This window comes from Nothobranchius furzeri, chromosome 11 (genome assembly GCF_043380555.1).
Source record: "Nothobranchius furzeri strain GRZ-AD chromosome 11, NfurGRZ-RIMD1, whole genome shotgun sequence".
In the NCBI taxonomy this organism is placed as follows: Eukaryota; Metazoa; Chordata; class Actinopteri; order Cyprinodontiformes; family Nothobranchiidae; genus Nothobranchius; species Nothobranchius furzeri.
Window position 1 is genome coordinate 26,315,783 of NC_091751.1, and position 23,509 is coordinate 26,339,291.

Here is a 23,509-nt window from a genome sequence, read left to right on the forward strand (position 1 = left end):
CAAGCAAATTCTATACCTTTATCATTTTTTCCTGGAAATATCTCCTAAATTGAACAATTGATCACAGGTGAATTTCATCTGTCACTCATGAGGAGGTGAATCCTCAATTGGCAAGCATATATGAACTGAGCAGGAGCTAGTGTGTACCATTTCTATACTTCTGTATACTTCTCCACTCCAGGAGATACTTTCCTCACTGCAATGCGAGGGATGACATCCTTTGTGATGTAGATGAAAATATGTGGCCAGACAGACAGGAACGTCTGGATGTGCCAGAATGATTTACTGTACCTGTATGTTACAGTACTGTGCAATACTGTATGTACTGTTACATGTACTGTATATTGTTCACATTTGTGCACAGCTCTACCAAAAGGGTGATTTAATGTTTACATGTATTCTACAGTAAACAAGTGACTGTAGCATATTTTTCTTTTGCACAATGCTGTAGAATTACAAACACTTCTGTACAGTAAAAATGTAAAACGTACGTATTCAGTGTCTCAGTTACTCCCAAAACTCCCATAACATCTACAGTAACTTTACTGCACATTTCAAATGGCTGTACAAGTAGGGCATAGTGCTGTCTTGAGCATTTTCTGGTGTCACCAAATATTCTTGCAATGGAAAACACTGAAATTATAAACTGTCATAGTGAAAACATGACTAAGCCATTTGACTATCTTGTTCATAGAGATGGTGTCAAAACTTTTCATTTTGATGGCACTGACAGTTTCATTGACATGAATACTTGCTTTTGAGGAATGGATTATCAATTTTGAGCATGTGACGTGCTTTTGCAGGCTATCCACTAAGTTTTGCAGTTTGCACTAATTGTTTTGAGAAATGCACTAACTGCTGTGCAAATGTTAATAGTGTTCTGAGAAACGCACCATAGCGACCGAGAAAAACTGTAATGACAAGATATTGCCCGTCCCTATGGAATTTAAATCATTTACATTTATTATAATTAAAAATTCCTGAAACTCTTTACTGCAGATAGATAGATAGATAGATAGATAGATAGATAGATAGATAGATAGATAGATAGATAGATAGATAGATAGATAGATAGATAGATAGATGATAGATAGATAGATAGATAGATGATAGATAGATAGATAGATAGATAGATAGATAGATAGATAGATAGATAGATAGATAGATAGATAGATAGATAGATGATAGATAGATAGATAGATAGATGATAGATAGATAGATAGATAGATAGATAGATAGATAGATAGATAGATAGATAGATAGATAGATAGATAGATAGATAGATAGATAGATAGATAGATAGATAGATAGATAGATAGATAGATAGATAGATAGATAGATAGATAGATAGATGGATAGATAGATAGATAGATAGATAGATAGATAGATAGATAGATAGATAGATAGATAGATAGATGATAGATAGATAGATAGATAGATGATAGATAGATAGATAGATAGATAGATAGATAGATAGATAGATAGATAGATAGATAGATAGATAGATAGATAGATAGATAGATAGATAGATGGATGGATGGATGGATGGATGGATGGATGGATGGATGGATGGATGGATGGATGGATGGATGGATGGATGGATAGATAGATAGATAGATAGATAGATAGATAGATAGATAGATAGATAGATAGATAGATAGATAGATAGATAGATATAGATAGATAGATATAGATAGATAGATAGATAGATAGATAGATAGATAGATAGATAGATAGATAGATAGATAGATAGATAGATAGATAGATAGATAGATAGATAGATAGATAGATAGATAGATAGATAGATAGATAGATAGATAGATAGATAGATAGATAGATAGATGGATGGATGGATGGATGGATGGATGGATGGATGGATAGATAGATAGATAGATGATAGATGATAGATGATAGATGATAGATGGATGGATAGATGGATAGATGGATAGATAGATGGATAGATGATAGATAGATAGATAGATAGATAGATAGATAGATAGATAGATAGATAGATAGATAGATAGATAGATAGATAGATAGATAGATAGATAGATGATAGATAGATAGATAGATAGATAGATAGATAGATAGATAGATAGATAGATAGATAGATAGATAGATAGATAGATAGATAGATGATAGATAGATAGATAGATAGATGATAGATAGATAGATAGATAGATAGATAGATAGATAGATAGATAGATAGATAGATAGATAGATAGATAGATAGATAGATAGATAGATAGATAGATAGATAGATAGATAATGTGAAGAAGTTCAGGAGAGTTGAATGTTACATTTTCCTCACGAAAAGAAATTTTGTATTAAACAAAGGTCAGTTCCCTTTGTAAAGTCAGAGGTACGGAAGAGGATTAGGGCCACTGAAAAGAAATAAAAGAAGAAAAGAAAGATAATTCGGACTTTTTTCCCAGAATTCCCTGTCAGAATTCCAAGGTTAAAAGTCAGAATGCTGAGAAAAAGGTAAAAATTCTCTTTCTTTTCTTTTTTCCCCCTTGTCATTGGCTGTAATCCTCTTTAGTACAGAGAAGAACGCTCTAAACGTTCGGCGAATTGTCCGCTCCCAACCCCGTGACCCCGTCTCACTCTTTCACATGTTCAAAAGTTGGCAGCCCTGCAAACTGGGTCATAGAACTGGACTCAGACCCCAAATCTAAAAGTTTAAAATATCAAAGTCAAACAGGAAATAACTGTTTCTAGATAATGCTGCCACATGTGATTGGACAAGTTGATTAATCAGTGGGGTGTGTTTTTGTTTTACATCCACTCCTTTTTTCATTTTGACTGTTTTTGTTTAAAAAATTCAAAATAAACCTCCTTAATAAAATTGCTCATGTAAATGAAAATAATAAGATGTTCTTCTGAAAAGATAAATAAAATAAAGCTGTGGCATCTTCATCTGTTAAATCGGTTAAAAGTCTGCAGGTCTGAGACCTCAGCACTAAGTCAGGTCAGGAGCAAAATACACACCACATGTATCTGCATGTGATACATGTGGTGATTATCCAGGTAATTCTACCTGGATGATCTTTGTTTTACTCATGATTGTTGCTTAAATCCGTCATGTTTTCATCTGTAGTGTGAAATGTTTGGTATAAGATTACAACTTAAAATGTGAAGTAAACTTTATTAGATACATTTAAATGCACTTTTATCTTATTCTTCACTCACTGCTTCCTCATCTCTTTACTCAGATTTTTCCTTCTCCCGTAACTTTCTGGGTACCTGTGGGGTTACTCCAGCAGCTGCCGAGCACCGGTGCAAGATCTATGAGCAGTTAGGCTAATGAAAATCAGAGCGGTGGAGATAAAAGAATAATGGGAGGAAGAGATGAAAGATAGAAGTCATAATAAAGAAGCAAGTGGAAGCTGAGGGACAAAATTTTAAATGAATGAGGAAAATAAAAGTAAAGCAGACATGACACCAGGTAGAATAATAGGAGTGTGAGAAACATCTGGAATCAAATAGATGGAGGGAGAAGTTAGAAGAAGAGGAGAAATCCAGGAGGAGATCCAAAATGATGGAGAAGCGAAGGAGGAGAAGAGGGAGGTTGATGGACGAGGGATGAGAGTGAGAGAGCAGTAAAGATGTGGGGGAGGTAAGGTGGGACCCTGCTGGAGGAGAGGCAACTATAAAGAAGGTCTATGGAGGAAGGAGGAAAGGAGAGTTGGGAAAAATGTGACTGAGGATAAAAATTATGCAAAATGTCAATTTGTTTGCTCGTTTTTATAAACTGGGATAGTAAAAGGCTGTTTTATGTGACTGTGAAGTTGCGAACTTACCCCATCAGTGGAGGCTGTTTCTCGCCATTATGACTCTGAAGATGGCGACGGTTCTGTTCGAACCTTTGTTCCTCCTTGCCCGTGCCCAAGACAAGTCAGGACGCCAGCCCCAATCCGCACACACACGTTAAACAAGATTAATTACAGCTTTACACAGACACCTAGAGTTTAACTAGTATACAGAGCTGTCATTACTACTGGGTGAGGTGTTGGGAGTTTACAAATATAATCGTGGCCAAATCCTCGGCACAGACACGATTGAGGGCACCCCAGGATGGGAACCACTGGTCTATGTAACTTTAAGTAGCTACCATCAAAACAATTTTTGTGTGTGTGTGTTTTAGCTTTGTTGCATCACCCGACTTTAACACATTCATTCAGTCATTAGTGCATTTATTGCACCAAGACTGGATTATGCAAGCTTGGGTCTTCTTGGTGTAAACAAGCCTCATGTTGTCTGCAGAAAGTCAAAAATGTGGCGGCACGTTTTCTCACCAACTCAAATGCTCCCGTTTCATTCTAAATTAGCCAGTCTACATTGGCTTCCTGTATTTTATCTAATTCGGATCAAATTTCCTCTGTTTGTTTTTAAATCTCTTCATGAGTTGGCTCCTTCAAATCTTTTAGAGTTGCTCATCCCTTACAAACCCAGCCGTGCCCCGAGGTCTTCAGACCATCTCACCACAAACTCCTTAAGCTCGCGGGGAACATTTATTTATGTTCATCTATTTGGCAGACACCTTTATCCAAAGCAGCTTCAGGAGAATACAGTCGGTTTACTTACCGTACCTGTTGTTTTGGTCTGTACTGAAGTAAACCCGAACAGGCCATAGTGCGGATTTTAACCTGACGCGTAGCTGCAAAGCACCAGTAAAGCTCCGCCATGCTGCCTTTGTCGATATTCAGTCAAACTGATAATAGATTAACCAATCAGGAAGCAGTTTTTAAAACAAAACAAGATGGGTGTGGATAGCTCAATGTTGATGAATATGGAGGTTAGTAAGTGTCCAAATACACTCATACCAACAAAGAAATCAGAACCTGCAAGTGAAAATACAAAATCATCATCTCCTCAAAGTCATCAGAGAGTAGGTGCAACAGGCAACAAACAAACCAATCAGACGACACAACACATAAACAATAAGCCCCGCCTTTAAAGGCTGAACTTAGTGCTGAGCAGCATCGTTGTCGCTGCTGTGTTTTACAGGCTTTTTTCCTCACAAATACACGCCTAATGTTGACGTTCGTGCCCGGTTTGCACTTTAGGAACTCTTTTTAAACTATTGAAAAGAAACAAATTACTGAAAACACTGGAGTTCCCCATTGGTCCTGCTTCGTCCTATTAAAGCAGGAGCAGTGCTTTGATGTTTCTTCCAGCACAGGTAGACTGGTCAGTTCTAGTCTTCGTGACCAAAGTTAATCAGCTTTGCGATGCTGAAACCCTGAGCTAAACTCACTTGCTGCTTCAGAAGGATGAACCCAACGGGAGAATCGGAACCTGCAGATCGCTCTAAAGACATACCTGAATCCTCTTGCAAAGACTTACGCTGCTCCGGTCATTGAAGGATTGTTGGCTAGCAGTGCCTACACCACGCTCAGTACAATCCAGACTATGTTCATGTGTTGTTCCACAGATGTGGAATGACCTACCAAGATCAGGGGCTTCCTTGTCGATATTCAAGAAACTCCTGAAGACCCAGCACTTCATAGAGCATCTTCTAAACTAGCACCCTCCCAGCACCCGTCCCCAACTCTACTGCACACTCCATGCTTGCTTCCCTCTGTGATTGATTATGCTGCCTCACTGCCACCTAGGATTGACTGAATAGTGTTTGTTGTTAGCCTCAAGAGCAACCTGCCTGTAAGTCGCTGTGGACAAAAGTGTCTGCTAAATACATAAACATACACATAAGACATTGTAATATAACCTGACTGTTGGACCAGGGCTGCCCTTCTGTGTGTTGTTAACATGATGTCCTCGTGCATGTGTAGTTAAGTACAAAAACATGCAAGTTTAGGTTAAACTGGTGTTTGTCCATGGTTGTTTTTCTCCACTGGACCTTTTTCTACCTCTCAGGATGACTTGACTCGAGTTATTTTGCGTGGTTTTCCATTACAGCTGAGAAATGGCTCTTATGAGTGAACTTGCCATAGGTTAGGGCTAGGCCCCCGGGATCGAGGTTGATCTGTACGCAACACAAAAACACAGCACATTGCATAAATTAAACAACATGGTGGTGATGTTGATGTCAAACCCGGAAAAGTCTGAAGGCAGCGAGTTGAAGCACTCTGTAGCAGCCAGTGACTCCGCCCCCTAGCCAACAGTGACCTAGAGTCTCTGATGCCGTGCTTTCTTCTTGGCTCTGTACATTTGGAACCACTTTGCTGAGTGGAGACCTGTCCAGGGTCAGACCCATCCAGTCTTAGCTTTTACCTGTTTAGAATCCATTTATGGTAATTAGTTCTATTTGTGATCGTTTAATGAAATTGGGAGGATTTATTGACCCGAGTGATGCCCCTTTATGTCCCGATCATCCATACACATCCAATTTATTTCAGTTCACCACAGAACAGGATGTACCCTCCCTCCCAGACAGGCTGGGGTTGCTGTGTCTCTGGCCTCCCCTGAGCCTGGATGCCTCTGACAGCTGGTCCCAACACTGAGACTGTTCCTGTCTGCACATCCAGTCAGGGCATTACTGCTGACATGACTTATTTTCATGTTTTCTTTTATAAATGGAAGCAGCTGTCAGATTGTCTCTGTTAGGTGTTTTGACAGGGAATACAAATGTATTGTTGCACACTGTTGATTTTATTTGCACGGGCTTGTTTTAAGCTTCTATTTGTTTTTACCACACCAAAAACGCATCTCATTTTTAAACATGGCTGGCTGGAAAGCATCTTTACTGACAAGTTGCACTTTGTGCAAGAACATAAATATTTCTCTGTCGGAGCCATTAGTCAATTTCCACACTCCTTTTCTTCAGGATCCCATCTGAAAATTGTCAGAGTAGTTTTGCTGAAAACACAACCTCATGATGCTGCCAGAGTCTCGGCGTTGAGCTTAAACAGCCTCCAACAAATCAGAAGAAATGAGTCACTGCAACGTTTCTTTTTGTGGGAAGGGGGTGGGTTGTCAGCAAAAACAAGTGAAGTCCCACATTAAAATTAAGTTTGCCTGAAGAACAGCAGGTTATTGATTTACTTTCTTTTATTACTTGACTGCCAACTATTGTTGCAAAATTGTACTTTTTATCCATCCTGGCAAGCCAGACTAACGAGCTGTCACCATCTTGTTCCACTCTGTTGCATCATCTTGCCCACCAGATGAATAGAGGGTCCTGATTAGCCCACAAGGCAGATAGAGTGCTGTGATTGGCCCACCATTGTGGACTAATCCCAGTTGTTTGAAAGCTGTGATTGGCTAGCCAGAATGCTGCTAGGAGCTGCAGAGGTTTCAATGAGCGTTCACAAACTTTGCAAGGCAAGAATTTGGTCTAGTTCACTAGGCAACTTTTTATCTGATTATGAGCAATAAAAATATTTAGAAAATTAGGATTGTCTTCCTTTTCCTCTGAGCGAAGAGCGGTAGAATACAGCACAAAGAAGCAGCTGTATGTGAATGGTCTAATGCACTAATAGGGCATGTTACAAGTGTCATGGTCTGCGTCTCCCTCGTGTGTCTCCTTGTGTTCTCCATCCCTCTCTAGGTTCTCCTTATTTGCCTTCTGGCGTCCTCATGTGTCATTGTCTGCATCTTCCTCATGTGTTCCCTGATATGCAGCCCCTAGATTTTCCCCCTGCCCAGGTATCCCCCAGGTCCGTTGCTCCCGTAGTCTCCTTTAGTCACACCTCAGTAGTTTTTCTTTCTGTAGTTTTTTCCTATAGGTTCCACCTTTCATTTATTAGTCTCTTTTAGTGTGTTTCTTTCTCCACTGGTTTTCTAGTTCTCCTCAGATCATGAGTTGTTTATCTTTATCTTCTTGTCTTCAGGTTTTGTTTTTACTCTTAGGTCAAGTTACTCTCCCCTCACCGATTGGTTAATCGTTTTCACTAGGTTCCTCTCCCCACACACCTGCAGCTCATCTCCCTCTCATCCTTCTTCCCCAGTGTATTTAACCCTGTCTGTGTCTCTGTCTGGTGTTGGTCCATTGATGTTTGTCAGCGTTGTTTTGTCAAAGTAGTTGATTGGCTGAACATGAACTTTACGGTATTAGGTAATCACGTTACGTTGTTATCACGTTACGTTGGTCCAGGCAAATTTTTCTGTTGGAAAGATGGACAACTTTTACAAAGAAATCCATCATTACCTCTTTGAAAATGCACTTTTAGCATAGAGCTGCATGTATATTAGGGCTGAACGATTAACTGCATGTGCAGTTAAATTGCGAAGCGACAAAAGAAGATTTTCTAATCGCAAAGGCTGCAATTTGGCAGCGAGTTAGCGCAATGCTAACTCTCTGCCATAGGAATGCTAATGCTAATATCACCGATTACATTCTTACAAATTATGAATTAGAAACGTGCCAAATGATTACATTTGGAGTCTAATAGAAAGTAAAACTACCATCAATCAAATAAGTACAGACAGGTATTTTAGTAAAGCCAGAAAACTTTTAACTCCAGAGTTTTGGCTAGCAGCTATGACTGAACTACGCATGGACAAGATGTCAAAAACTAAACACAAAATACTTCAATAAACGGGACACACTTCTTTCCTGCAAATACAATTTCACAGGTGTTGCTAATACCTATGATCCTTCAAGGGATGTGCTCAAAGAGGAGTTCAACATTGTGAATACAATATAGTGTTTTATTTTACAAGTACCATTATAAACACAAACTTACGTCTTAAGAAACAATATTTTAATAACGAAACTGCTAAATTCTTTCCAACAGTATAGATGTGTAGTGTATTTTGCCTGAGTGGGTTTGCCTACTTTGACGTCATTGGCAGTCGAAGGACCCCGAGCCGATCTTGCACCAGAGCAGATCCTGTACCGACAACGGATCAGCACCAGAAGATCCTAGATGATGAGTGAAGACGAGTCATTCACAGTTAGTTGATAAGTAGATAAATACGTTTCACTGTAGCATCAAGTTGTTGCTAATTAGAGATGTTTTTAGAGACGACATTTTATTCTAATTTACTGTTAGCACTGTTAGCTTGTTAGCCTCTAACATTCTTTATTGGATATTAGAGTTAAAAAGGATGCGGTGGCTTCTTAGATGAACAAGAACTTCTGCGCTGCTTCTTTTGCTGGCTTCCATTCTTTTCACAATCCAGAGCCGTCATTTATCAACACTCCGATAGCATTTCATATTTTATTTTACAACTACGAGAAACCCTCAAAGAAAGAAAAAAAGAAAACGATCTTTTATATAGCGCCTCTCAGGATAAAAATCTCGAAGCATTTCACAAAAACAAAGGAAAAAATTAAAGTGTAAAAATGATTAAAATATGTTTTAAATGAGAAAAAATAAAAATTGTGATAAAAAATGCGAGGAAAATGAGTAGGAGAGAGGGAAATTAGTGGATCCCAGGAAAGGCGGACTAAGAGAAGAATAAGGAAAGGGTGGTGATGAAGGTCACACCAAAACCTGAACAGGTGAGTTTTCAGCTGCTTTTTAAAGGAGACCACTGAGTCCACTGATCTCAGGCTCAGGGGGAGAGAGGTCCAGAGTCTGAGGACCACAGCAGCAGATGATCTATCACCTTTGGTCTTTAGCCTGGTGCTCTGCACAACCAGTAGGCTTTGGTCACTGGACCTCAAGGACCTGCTGGGAGTGTAGGGACTGAGAAAATCACCAAGAACCTCCTCTGCTCCCCAGTCAAACATGCGTTGTCAAGGTAACCAGACTGATTGACAACTCAGAAGAGGCTGCACTCTCAGAAAACATTTCCAAATAAAACAAACTCTAAACAGAACGACTCCTTAAATGTAAAATGTAAATGACAACCCGCTACTCTACTATTGATCATATTCCATTTTTTATTTATTCCTGACGGGAACCTCTCCTCTGTCCTGAACACATTTATAACCTCTGCTACTTGTTTGGTTCTTTTGCACTTCGGCAGCCTGTGCCTCGATCTTACTGTCAATAAAGTTTTTCTTTTTGGGGAAAAACCCAGTGAATTCCCTTTCATTCTGAGGAAGTAGTGTGGCCAAATGTGGTTAATTGAGGATGTTTCTTCGTCTTCGTCTTCGTCTTCCTCCGCTTATCCGGGTCCGGGTCGCGGGGGCAGCATCCCAATTAGGGAGCTCCAGGCCGTCCTCTCCCCGGCCTTGTCCACCAGCTCCTCCGGCAGGACCCCAAGGCGTTCCCGGACCAAATTGGAGATGTAACCTCTCCAACGTGTCCTGGGTCGACCCGGGGGCCTTCTGCCGGCAGGACATGCCCGAAACACCTCCCCGGGGAGGCGTCCAGGAGGCATCCTGACCAGATGCCCAAACCACCTCAACTGGCCCCAACCCCAGGCCTGGAGCCAGGCCTGGGGTTGGGGCCCGTGAGCGAGCGCCTGGTGGCCGGGCTTTCGCCCATGGGGCCCGGCCGGGCCCAGCCCGAACCGGATACATGGGCTCGTCCAACTGTGGACCCACCACCCGCAGGAGGAACATGAAGGGTCCGGTGCAATGTGAATCGGGTGGCAGACCAAGGCGGGAGCCTTGGCGGTCCAATCCCCGGACAAGAAAACTAGTTTTTGGGACATGGAACGTCACCTCGCTGGCGGGGAAGGAGCCGGAGCTTGTGGCAGAGGTTGAGCGGTACCGGCTAGATATAGTCGGACTCACCTCGACACATTGCATTGGCTCTGGAACCCGAGACCTGGAGAGGGGTTGGACACTCTACTTTGCTGGAGTTGCTCCGGGTGAGAGGCGGAGGGCTGGGGTTGGCTTTTTGTTAGCCCCGAGACTCTCTGCCTGTGTGTTGGGGTTTACCCCGGGGGACAAGAGGGTAGCTTCCTTGCGCCTTCGGGTCAGGGAACGGGTCCTGACTGTTGTTTGTGCTTATGGGCCAAATATCAGTTCAGAGTACCCACCCTTTTTGGAGTCCCTGGGACGAGTGCTAGATAGTGCTCCATCAGGGGACTCCATTGTCCTGCTGGGGGACTTCAATGCTCACGTGGGCAATGACAGCTTGACCTGGAGGGGTGTGATTGGGAGGAACGGCCCACCTAATCTGAACTCGAGTGGTGTTTTGTTATTGGACTTCTGTGCAAGCCGCAGTTTGGCCATAACGAACACCATGTTCGAACATAAGGATGCCCACCGGTACACTTGGTACCAGGGCAGCCTAGGTCGCAAGTCGATGATAGACTTTGTAGTCGTATCATCTGACCTGCGGCCGTATGTTTTGGACACCCGAGTGAAGAGAGGGGCGGAGCTGTCAACTGATCACCACCTGGTGGTGAGTTGGATCAGATGGCAAGGGAACATGCCGCGTAGACCTGGCAGACCCAAACGCATAGTGAGGGTCTGCTGGGAATGCCTGGCAGAAGAAGCTGTCAAGACGGTCTTCAACTCCCACCTCCGGCAGAGCTTTGACCACGTCCCGAGAGCAGTGGGGGACATTGAGTCCGAGTGGGCCTTGTTCCACTCTGCGATTGTCGAGGCGGCTGTTGCTAGCTGTGGTCGTAAGGTGGCCGGTGCCAGTCGTGGTGGCAACCCCCGTACCCGCTGGTGGACACCAGAGGTTCGGGGAGCCGTCAGGCTGAAGAAGGAGGCCTACAGGGCGTGGCTGGTCTGTGGGTCTCCGGAGGCAGCAGACAGGTACCGGATAGCCAAGCGGGGTGCAGCAGTGGCAGTTGCCGAGGCAAAATCTCGGGCGTGGGAGGAGTTTGGTGAGGCCATGGAGAAAGACTATCGATCGGCTCCAAAGAGGTTCTGGCAAACTGTCCGGCGCCTCAGGAGAGGAAGGCAGCAACTCGCTCACACTGTTTACAGTGGGGATGGGGAGCTGCTGACGTCAACTGAGGCTATAGTCGGACGGTGGAAGGAATACTTTGAGGAGCTCCTCAATCCCACCAATGCGCATTCCGAGGAGGAACCAGAGCTGGGAGGCCTGGGGATGGACTGTCCGATCTCGGGGGCAGAAGTTGCTGAGGTAGTCAAACAACTACACAGCGGCGGAGCCCCGGGGGTGGATGAGGTTCGTCCTGGGTATCTCAAGGCTATGGATGTTGTAGGGCTGTCATGGTTGACACGTCTCTACAACATTGCATGGTCATCGGGGGCAGTTCCTAGGGAGTGGAAGACCGGGGTGGTGGTCCCCATCTTTAAGAAGGGTGACCTGAGGGTGTGTTCCAACTATAGGGGGATCACACTCCTCAGCCTCCCTGGAAAGGTCTACGCCAAGGTACTGGAGAGGAGGGTCCGATCGATAGTTGAATCTCAGATAGAGGAGGAGCAATGTGGTTTTCGTCCTGGCCGTGGAACTGTGGACCAGCTCTATACCCTTGCAAGGGTGATGGAGGGGGCATGGGAGTTTGCCCAACCAATCCACATGTGCTTTGTGGATTTGGAGAAGGCTTATGACCGTGTCCCCAGGGGCACCCTGTGGGGGACGCTCCAGGAGTATGGGGTGGGTGGCTTTCTGTTAAGGGCCATTCAGTCCCTTTACCAGAGGAGCGTGAGTTTGGTCCGCATAGCCGGTAGTAAGTCGGACCTGTTCCCAGTGAGGGTTGGACTCCGCCAGGGCTGCCCTTTGTCACCGGTTCTGTTCATCACTTTTATGGACAGAATTTCTAGACGCAGCCGTGGTGTGGAGTGTGTCGAGTTTGGTGGCAGGAGAATCTCGTCTCTGCTTTTTGCGGATGATGTGGTCCTCCTAGCGTCATCCAGCTCTGACCTTCAGCTCTTGCTGGGTAGGTTCGCGGCCGAATGTGAAGCGGCTGGGATGAGGATCAGCACCTCCAAATCTGAGACCATGGTTCTCGACCGGAAAAGGGTGGCTTGCCACCTCCGGGTCGGGGGAGAGGTCCTACCTCAAGTGGAGGAGTTTAAGTATCTCGGGGTCTTGTTCACGAGTGAGGATGTTTCTGTAGATGGAATTTATTATCCAACAACTGCGGAGGAACGTGCGTACGAGAGGCCACCACATATTTCATAAATCAGGATTTTGACTGAACACACATTCTAAATTTCATTCGTAGGAAGGAATGTAGGATAGTTTATACTAATGTTTGACAAATAAGGGCCCTGGTGCTGTTTGCCAGCCGGTGTTGAATTACAAATGCAACTTTTGACCGTGCAGAACACTGACTGTACAAACCTTACAGTTCCCAGTGGATGGGGGGAGAACTGCAGTTCTTGTCACTTCTTCATTGGCTTCATTTATGGCAGGTGGAGGTTGCCTCTTGGCACAGACTGGGCAACCCTGCTGGCTCAAAACTGATTGGTTTTGTAACCAGGAAGTACGGAGGCAAGACAGATTGTAAACAAAGACTAAGTCCCGCATTGGTCTTTTTAAAGAGGAAAATCTCACCAACCACTCGCAGGCTGAGAAGGAAATCTGTAACCTTCCTTCCAACATGATTGAGAAATGAGACTGTTTTGTGTAAATATCTTCTAAAGCATTCATTCACAAACTTTTCAGATTCTGACCCACAACAGCAAAAATCCGTGAACCCCAAAGATTTCTGCTTACTGGGACACTAAACAATTTTGGCTTGCTTTTAGCACCCACTAGTGTTCCGTTAGTGAAAGCAATAGTGAAACATATCTCCTCGCTGTGCGTTAATATTTTTAACACCTTGATCTAACATATTAAATGTCTCCTCAGCCTTCATTAGTGTTCACAGGAGGGGTTAATCACTAAATCAAACAAATCAATTGCACGATCAAAAACATGCAGGAATCGTGTTGGAAGCAGAGTCCAGCGCAAGACATGTCATCTCCACTTTACTTAAAGTCAAACAGGGACTGGACTGGCACTCTGAAGTTGCAAGTGTGATATTCTGGCTACAGGGGGCAGTGGGGGGGCAGTGGGGGGGGGGGGGCAGAGTGACATTTAATTAATCCTGTAAAAGTTCATATCAGAACATAGTGGCTCAAGAAAATGATTTTAAAATATGAAAAAGTTGCATAGTATCAGTTTAAACCACACAAGTCTTGCTAATGAGCTAGACAGATGACTACAACATCAAAAGCTTTATTTCATAATGTGCTGGTTAGCTGTTAACATAAAATAAATGTATTAGTGACCACATATCTGATCTTATGCATCCTTTTGCGTCCCTGTGTTAGGGGTACAGCCCGGTTGGGTCCTGACCCCCACTTTCTTTGATCATTTTCTAAGCAAATCTAATGATCTTTTGTAGCCTATTCTTAACTTCAGAGTAATTCCAGATTGTGATGTCATCCATCAGGACGATCACCACAAACCAATAAAACAAAGACCTGTCGGCATCCTCCTACAAAGGAATCACTGGTGCTTTTTTAATGACGGTGGTTGTGCTTATGGCTCATGCAAATTTAATCAAGCATATTAAGACAAAGGATTGACCTGCTTGCAGCTGGTTGTAAAACGCCTGCAGCATTATGACGCGCTCGATCCTAAAGGAGGTTTTCCAGTTGCTGTAATGCAGACACTCAATGGAGGCATTGGTGTGAAGGGAGCCTCATGAAGTCTCAAAGTGTTTTACGAGTTTGAGAAAATGTAGAACGCCTAAAGAGGTAAATGTTTAGTAAGTGAGATTAGAAGATGAACCTTTCACATTTCTCTCAGAGTTTATTCACCAAAGCTCGACACAAAACATCAAACAATTAAACATCTAACAAGGTTTTGTTGCAATCGAAAGATTTCTGTCATGGAGGAGTGATCATAAAGCTCACTTTGTGTTTGGATATCCGAAGGTCTAGAAATGTGTGTGTGTGTGTGTGTGTGTGTGTGTGTGTGTGTGTGTGTGTGTGTGTGTGTGTGTGTGTGTGTGTGTGTGTGTGTGTGTGTGTGTGTGTGTGTGAGAGAGAGAGAGAGAGAGAGAGAGAATGAGAGAGAGAGAGAGAGAGAATGAGAGAGAGAGAGAGAGAGAGAGAGAGAGAGAGAGAGAGAGAGAATGAGAGAGAGAGAGAGAGAGAGAGAATGAGAGAGTGAGAGAGAGAGAGAGAGAGAGAGAGAGAATGAGAGAGAGAGAGAGAGAATGAGAGAGTGAGAGAGAGAGAGAGAGAGAGAGAGAGAGAGAATGAGAGAGAGAGTGATTTATTTACTGCAATCATACAAATGTTAAGATTTTATGTTTTTGCTGCCGTTTCACAGAGTCAGATGTTTCATTGTGCTTCATTAAATTCTTGTGTAGGGTTAGACACTGGGCTGCTTATCAAATGGCAGCAGGACACAATCAAATACACACACTAGCATCCACACACACATAACTTGCACAGGCTGTCAAACCTTCATTGTCCAATGTCTCACATAATAGGTATTGTGGTGGAAACACTGTCTATCAGCAGAGAGCAGCATTATTTAGACACTGAGTGTGTGTTTGTGTACCTGAGTGTGTGTGTTACTGTGCTATCACAGATAATTTCAGGTATAAACAGCTGGTTTGCTCAGACTGGAAGATGAAAATTAGCTAATGAACTGTGATAAACATCAGCTACTTTAATATTTTTTCTGTCATTAATCCAGATTTTATTCCACCCAGACACACACTTTTCCAGCACACGCACACACGCACACACACACACACGCATCACCTCAGTTTGATGCCACTCTCCCTGGAAGTTGTACAAATAGCAGGTTTCATCATTTGACTCCAGTGAACAAGTGTGAAGAGTGGTGCTCTGCAGCACGCAGATAAATCAGCAGTTTACTGAGCTAAACGACCTCCATTCATCCAGCCCACACAGGCCATCATCTGCATGAGCTGAAGATCCCATCATTCTTTGTTCTTCCGAGTTAAAAATCACATCATCGCACCTGAGCGATTCATCGAAACAGCCGAAGAGGCACTACTTGACCATCTGTGTTTGATTTCATTTTTGCTCAGTGGACTTTCAAGTGTTGGTAGTGATGGCTAGCTTGGAGGCTAAAGTGGTAATCTCACCACCAAAGTCAGTACAAAATAGATGAAACTGTGTTTGTGTGGCATCACTTATATTGTGGTGTAAAAAGACCCATTATTAGTTGGGTATGTGCAGCATGGTAGCTAAAAGCAGCGTCACCCTGTTTGGTTCTGACCCGGGGTTCTACCAGCTGACTGGTTCCTAAGGATCTCAGAGCCCTGCTGGGCATACATACCTGAAGGAGATCTGACATGTATTCTGGCCCCATGCCACTGAGTGATTTATAAACTAGTAGAAGTACTTTGAAATTGATTCTGTGGTTTACTGGTAACCAGTGTAGAGATCTAAGAACAGGAGTGATGTGTTCGGTTCTCTTGGTTCTTGTTAAGCAGCATTCTGAATAAGCTACAGTTGCTGCACAGCTTATTTGGGAAGACCAGTCAGAGTCAAAAGACTATTGCAATAGTCCAGCCTGCTGTAGATGAACACATGAATGAGTTTCTCTAGGTCTGATCTGGACATGAGACCTCTGTCTTGCTTTTTGATGCAGACGATAAAACGCTGATCTACCGGTAGTTATGGCCTTAATGCGACCAGTGAAGCTCAGGTCTGAATGTCACGATGGGGAGCCAAGAGGAGGTTAGGACCCAACGATGCAGAGAACCAGATGACACTGCGTGGAGCAATAAAGTAAAATCCTTTTATTAAGACTCAATCCAAAAAAAGGGCAGGGAGCCAAAAAACAAAAGTCAAAAGTCCCAAATAACAAAACCTAGAATATCCAAAACGAAGATCCAAATCTAGAGAGGGGAACGAGACAAAGGTGACAACGACAATGACCCAACAACAGACAGAGACGCAGGTTATATACACTGGGGCATGATGGGAGGCAGATAGGCTGCAGGTGTGTGGGGAGAGAAACCAAGTGAAAGCAATTAACTCATCAGGGAGGAAACTAACATGACCTAAGGGTAAAAACCTAAAGACAAGAAGAGCAGCAAAAATAACTAATATTCTAAGGGGAAGGAAAACTACAAAAACCGGTGGGAAAACCACACTAAAGAGACTAATAAAATGAAAAGCTGAACCTATAAAAACTGCAGAGGGGTGACTGGGGAAGACCGAAGTAACACAGGACCCGGGAGGGATAATCTGGAGGGCTGCAGACCAGGGGACACATGAGGAACACAAAGAGACACATAAGGGGATCCTTAGAGGGGAATGGAGCACACAAGGAGACACATGAGGGAGACGCAGACGCAGACCATGACACTGAATCAAGTATGACACCAACATTTCTAACCCGAGTCTTTGTTTTTATTCCTTTGGAGCCAAGATGAGCAATGATCTCCATCCTATCCTTATTTCCAAAGACAATAACTTCAGTCTTGTCTTTGTTTAACTGGATGAAGTTTAATTGCATCCAATCCTTAATTTGCTCCAAACACTGCTGCCGACTGCTCGAGGTTCCTTTGCTTCTACTGTCTGTTGCTGTCCTTAAGGGGGTACTGTCAGGTTCTTCTTCCCAGCCCTGTTGTCTTGTCTCCCCTTGTTAGCGTTGACTAGCCTCACCTGCCCCTCGGTACCCTGCTCCCCAGTTTCCCTTATCCTCATGTATTGGAGCCCTGTTTGTCCTGTGATGTTTGCTGGTTCGTCTGTCATTCTCCGTCATTTGCTGCGTGTTGTCCTTGGAATGCTGAATATCTCAAACTCGCCTGGATGTTCACGTGGATGGATGATCTGTCTCACCCTCCTCTCCATCTTCACATGGGCCTGTAAGCTTTTTTTATCAGTTCTCCAGGTCACATCTTTACACATAAGGCAATGAACACTGGGATTGAATGAAGGAACGTTCACGGACTCACTTACACATGGATAGGGAAGGTTGGGTTGGGGGGCAGAAGAACTTTCCAATGTGGTTCAATTTAAAACAATTGTGTAAACAAGAGGGTATCTCTGTGTAATGTTGAAGTGTGAAAAAAGTATTCGTCCTTTATTCACACTTCCTGTTCCAACTGAACTGATAACTATAAATCTTCATTGTCCGGTTGAGCTCAGACATTCCTGATGCTGTAACGTCTCGGTCCTTAGGGGAGATGATTTACTTGACATCGTGTCTTCATTCTGAATTTTAACTGAAAAAAGGAAGAAACACAAAACTGAGTGTCTCTGTCTGCTTTACTTCTTCTGTTGTCACACAATGTGGTGAAAAACATCGAAACACATTGCAGACCAGTGCGTGACTGACCGTGTGTTCTAATAGAAACAGATCTGCTGTTTCCCTTTTAGTTTAAACAACCTGCATCCTGTCTCTCCACCTCCCCCCTTCATTAAAGTGATTATTGCCATGTTCCTCTTTGCCTCCACCTCCAGATCTGCTTTTTTTGTCTTATGTCTGCTATTATACCATACCATTTTATGTCCCCAGTCACCATAGCTCCTAGTATCATTAACACACTCAAAGTCCTCCAGGAGGAGAGTACTCTTTTGTGCAGTCAGATTATTTTTTCTCCTCATGGATAGTGAAAAGTTTTGTTTTAAGTTGAGCCGAAAAGGAAGTTAACCTGTAAAATTTGATGTTACTGTCCTTGTTTTGTTTATTCATGGTGCCTGCAGTGCCGCATGTCTTTACCATACTGATGGAGTTGTTGATGCAATTCAAATACTGACTGCTAGTTGGCAGCAGTGTGCAATGGGTTTTGTTTCCACCACAGAAATGCAAATCCCTCTATTATAGTGCAGATACCTCATGTTAAACATGTTACGTATCAGTTTGTACTGTTTCTTGAATTTCCCTACAATAAATTCAGTCTTCATTCAGTTGCTACCATTGTTTGGCTGAATGTATTGCAACATATCGTATCATCTCACCTGTATCGAGATACGTATTGTATCGCCAAAATTTCACAAAGGCACATCTCTAGTATTTACTAAAAGTTTGAGGAACATTTCTTAACTCAGCTCTTTGTCATCTTTCTTCTTTTTTTTTCTTTCTCTTGCAGACAGCAACTTCATCCTGGCCAATGCTCAGATGTCCAAAGGCTTTCCAATTGTCTACTGCTCTGATGGCTTCTGTGAACTCACAGGCTTCTCTCGGGCAGAGGTCATGCAGAAGAGCTGTGCCTGTAAGTTCCTTTATGGGCCTGAGACCAGTGAAAGTATCATCCAGAGCATCGATGAGGCCTTGGAGGAGCGCAAAGAGTTTAAAGATGAGATCATGTTCTACACAACGACAGGTAAAAAGATAAAAAGCATATTGTGTTACTTGCTTTATTAGACTCATTCACCAAGAAGGGGATGAAACTGTAAGGCTTGACTCGCGCTGAGCTGAACCGGAGAGAGAGTTCGGACTGTAGCGTGTGTTTTGACCCAAGCGCGGAGTGACTGACGCCGGGCAGATTGACACGCGTTTGCTCTAGGAGTCAAACCGTACAAAGCTGGTGAGCACGGCAGCTCCAAAAGGAAACAAGCTGACTTACTGTGAGTCGGCAGGGTGAGTGGCTCGGGCTGATCTGGTCAGAACGGGCCGAATGATCGGGTTGGGTTTGCTCAGAACTCGGAGCATAGATCGGTTAGAAACGCTGACTGTGAGTGGTTTGGTGTTGAGCTGCACTTCCTTATGTAGACGTGGCAGGTGATGTAAGCCAGAAGGCTGGCGCTGGGAATGCTGGGTAGTGGAGTTCGGTTGGGCTGAGTGTGTGTGGGATCCTCCGGGGGAGGATGTCGTGGGTTGTGAAGGAGGCAGCATGACAGAAACCAAGACCGGAAGATTGAAACACTTTCAGGACATCAGAGATAGTGTGGTTATCTGTGGGACTTCATTATTTATGTGCTCATAAAAATCTTTCTGTGGCTATATCTGAGGAAGCTCCATTTAGACTGGCACATAAACTGATGGATGGAACGATGATGGTAAAATGGATATAAAGTCTCCATTATTGGTCTACGCTCATTAAGGAATGATTAAACAGAGACACCAGAGAGAACATATTACATACTTTTATTCAACTTGTAGCAACATTAAACTTTAATAACTATCAACTATTGACTATCAGTTACGTGGAGCCCAGCTGAATGTATAATGGAGAAGAAAATAACGAGCTCATATCAGCATTAGTGGATCTTTTGCCTGCTGTGATACAATATCTGTCTTCAACCAAGTCAGGAGATGCTGCTGCCCCATTTACCTCCCCGTCCCACCTATCTGTCTCTAGGAGTCAGGTGAAGAGGCAGCTGGAGAGACTGAACAGGAACAAGGCTGCAGGTCCAGATGGTGTCAGTCCCAGAGTACTGAAGGCCTGAGCAGAGCAGCTCTGTGGGATTCTGCAGCACCTCTTCAACCTCAGCCTGGCCCAGGAGAAGGTTCCAGTCCTGTGGAAGACATCCTGCCTTGTTCCAGTTCCAAAGAAAACGCGCCCATCAGTCAATGACGACTACAGACCGGTTTCCCTGACATCCCACATCATAAAGGTCCTGGAGAGACTCCTGTTGGTCCACCTGAATAAGCAAACTAGAACATATCAGGACCCGCTGCAGTTTGCTTATCGCCATGGAGTTGGAGTTGAAGATGCCATCATCCAGCTTCTTCAACCAACCCACTGTCATCTGGACAAAGCAGGCAGTACTGTCAGGGTCATGTTCTTTGATTTCTCCAGTGCATTTAACACAATCCAGCCTGATGTACTTTGCCAGAAACTCCAGAAGACACCGGTGGGGGCTTCAACTATCGCCGATTAAAGACTACCTGACAAACAGACCACAGTTTGTGAGGCTGAAGAACTGCACATCAAACCAGACGATCAGTAACATTGGAGCACCACAGGGGACTGTACTCTCACCATTCCTTTTCACCCTGTACACCTCAGACTTCCAGTACAAATCAGAGACCTGTCATCTACAGAAATACTCCGATGACTCTGCAGTTGTCGGGTGTATCAGAGATGGACAGGAAGCTGAGTACAGAGAGCTGGTGGAGCGCTTTGTGGCATGGTGTGGAAACAATCATCTGACCTTGAATGTGAACAAAACAAAGGAGATGATTTTAGACTTCAGAAGAAACAGGGTGGAGTCAAACACTGTTTCCATCATGGGAGAAGAAGTGGAGGTGGTTGAGGAATACAAATACCTTGGAGTTCACCTGGACAACAGACTGGACTGGAGAAAGAACAGCCAAGCCGTTTACAAGAAGGGACACAGCAGACTGCACTTCTTATGGACGCTTAGGTCCTTCAATGTCTGTAGCAAGATGCTGCAGATCTTCTACAAGTCTGTTTTTGAGAGTGTAATCTCTTCAGCCATCGTCTGTTGGGGTAGCAGCATCAGAAGCAGGGACCTGAAAAGGCTCAACAGCCTAATAAAAAAGGCTGGTTCTGTTCTGGAGACGACTGTGGAACCACTGGAGGAGATAATGCAAAGAAGGATTCTCCAGAGAATCAAGAAAATGATGGACAACCCTGAGCATTCTCTTCACAAGACTGTCCGACAACAGAGGAGTGTCTTCAGTCAGAGGCTTCTTCAGTTTGGCTGCAACACTGACCGCTACTGGAGATCCTTCCTGCCAACAGCCATTGTAATATACAATAATCCTTTGATGACTTGATTATTATTATTATTCTGAGCTACTACAGCAATCAGTTTCCCTCTGGGATTAATAAAGTATTTTTAATTGAATTTAATTGAATATGCTGTTACAGTATGTTACTAGATTTTCTGTGTCTGTAATTGGCTGGTGGTAGAACAGTAAAAAAAAAAAGCACTAAACTTTCCAGACTTTCAGTTTTAGAACGACAAAACCTGAACATTTACAGCTAAGAACTCTACTTGGGATCGCTTTGAATTCCAGTTTTCTCATCAACAAGTTGATCTTGCAATTTCCTTTTGGGTATGAATTGACTTTATGTTACATTGCTGAAAAACGGTGGGTGGTGAATCTGTTTCAGTGACTCGTATTCCAGCTAGTCCTGAGAAGTGGCCAAAGTTGCTGGGAGCAGACTGTTTTGGCATTGATCAAAATGAATATGTCGATGTGAGAGAGCTGTTTCTGAGAGCTGACTCACCTCGAAAAGGAATTAAATATCACACACATACACACACGCACGCAGACACGCACGCACACACACACACACACACGCACACACACACGTCAGCCAATTGCTTCCCTAAATAATGAAGAGCCACCAATGTGCACGGCTCCTCAAAGATGTTGTCAAATGCTGAAAATGATGAAGGTGCTGGCCTTGACACAAAACAACATAAACAAAAAGACATTTACTGCACATCGAAACATAAACACACAAATCAAATCAATCTAAATCCTTCTATCACTCTGTTGTGGGCTCTGTTGTTCACTTTGCTGTGGTCTGTTAAAGGTTGCCTAGGAGATACGTCATCAGAAACCGCCAATGCGTGTTGCAATGTTCATGTTCTACCAGAAGTCTGTCCTCCATTTGTTAGCCGTTTTGCTAGCTGAGCAAGGAAACACGCAAGGTGCCTTGTAGCCTAGACTTGGTCAAAAATTATCCAAATACACTGTGGTATTTTCTAAAGGATGGCGGATCATTAGCCAGCAGCTCATTCTATATTTATATTGAAACTTAAACACATGGACGTAGTTTTTACTTTAGAAGTGTGTGTGTGTTAGGGGTTGTATGAACTAGTGGACTAGTCGACTTCACTGCTTTGTAGTGATTTTTTATGCCTGTCATAGACTAGTCGCTGTCACATGATAATGAGCGACAAGATGCAATCCTCGGAAAAGACAGAAGGTGACGAGCCCCTGCGCGTCGGGAGGCGACGCACTGTGCCAGAGCGTCGGTACTGACACCCGCGGTAAAAAGGACATTTAACCAAATTGTGACCTTTACCCTCTTGCAATTTAACCTTCCCCTCACCCCCATCCTAACCTTAACCAGCTTGCGCATGCAAAGCTCTGATCGTTGACGCGCTCCAGACATCTGCGTCCTGAGAACCGCCACAGGAACACGCGATCGTTCATGTCGGCTCATTTCCGTTTATGTTTTCTGTCTTTTATTTGTGTCTGATGCGTTTCGCTGCTGTGGAGCGGGGCGCATCACCTGTTTTCTCCTCTGGTGACGCACCTCACTGATGCAGCCGGTGAGCACTCCGCTGTTTTTGCGGTCGGTAGATCTTTTAGAACTGCAGTTCAAAGGTAACTCATAAGGTGAATATATATGAACCCAGGTAGCAGTTTTTCTTTAGGACTGAGAGGAGATGCAGGAAGATAATAAACAGGCAGGACAGAAAAATAGTCAAATAAAAACAAGCTAGTTTTTGTACCTGGTGGTTGCAACAAACAGACACCGTAGAAGGTAATCAGAAGTGAGGAACAGAAAATGAAATAATTATTTGAATGTTTAGAGCAGCAGGAACTCTGAGAGGCTGCAGGCGCATCAGTGAGTTTGCGGCCGCTGCGCAGGGGGAGGGGGGAGAGGGCTGAAGGGCAGCAGTATAGATACAGAAACTACCGTTGTTAAAAGAAATGTGTGTTAACTTAGAAAATGTGGGTGCAATTTTAATTGTCAAAAACTCCAGCGAAACAACCGTTTTTGTAAACTTCAACTTTCTGTCTCCCTGTAGGTATCTTGCTGAATGTTCCTTATCTTTCTAGTGTCTTGTTACTCCTGCCTCACCACTCAGCTCATTAGCCTCACCTGCCTCTTGTTAACAATCAGCATTCCTCAC

At 43.6% G+C, this 23,509-nt stretch overlaps 1 protein-coding gene across 2 annotated transcripts in view; it reads left to right on the plus strand.

Moving 5' to 3' along the window:
• Positions 1-23,509, plus strand: part of kcnh8 (potassium voltage-gated channel, subfamily H (eag-related), member 8) — a 129,853-nt gene that overhangs the window by 21,318 nt on the left and 85,026 nt on the right. For both annotated transcript variants that reach the window (XM_015955810.3, XM_070541460.1), the window contains exon 2: positions 18,811-19,044. In XM_015955810.3, the coding sequence (XP_015811296.1) occupies positions 18,811-19,044 (234 nt within the window). The remainder of the gene's footprint in view (positions 1-18,810; positions 19,045-23,509) is intronic.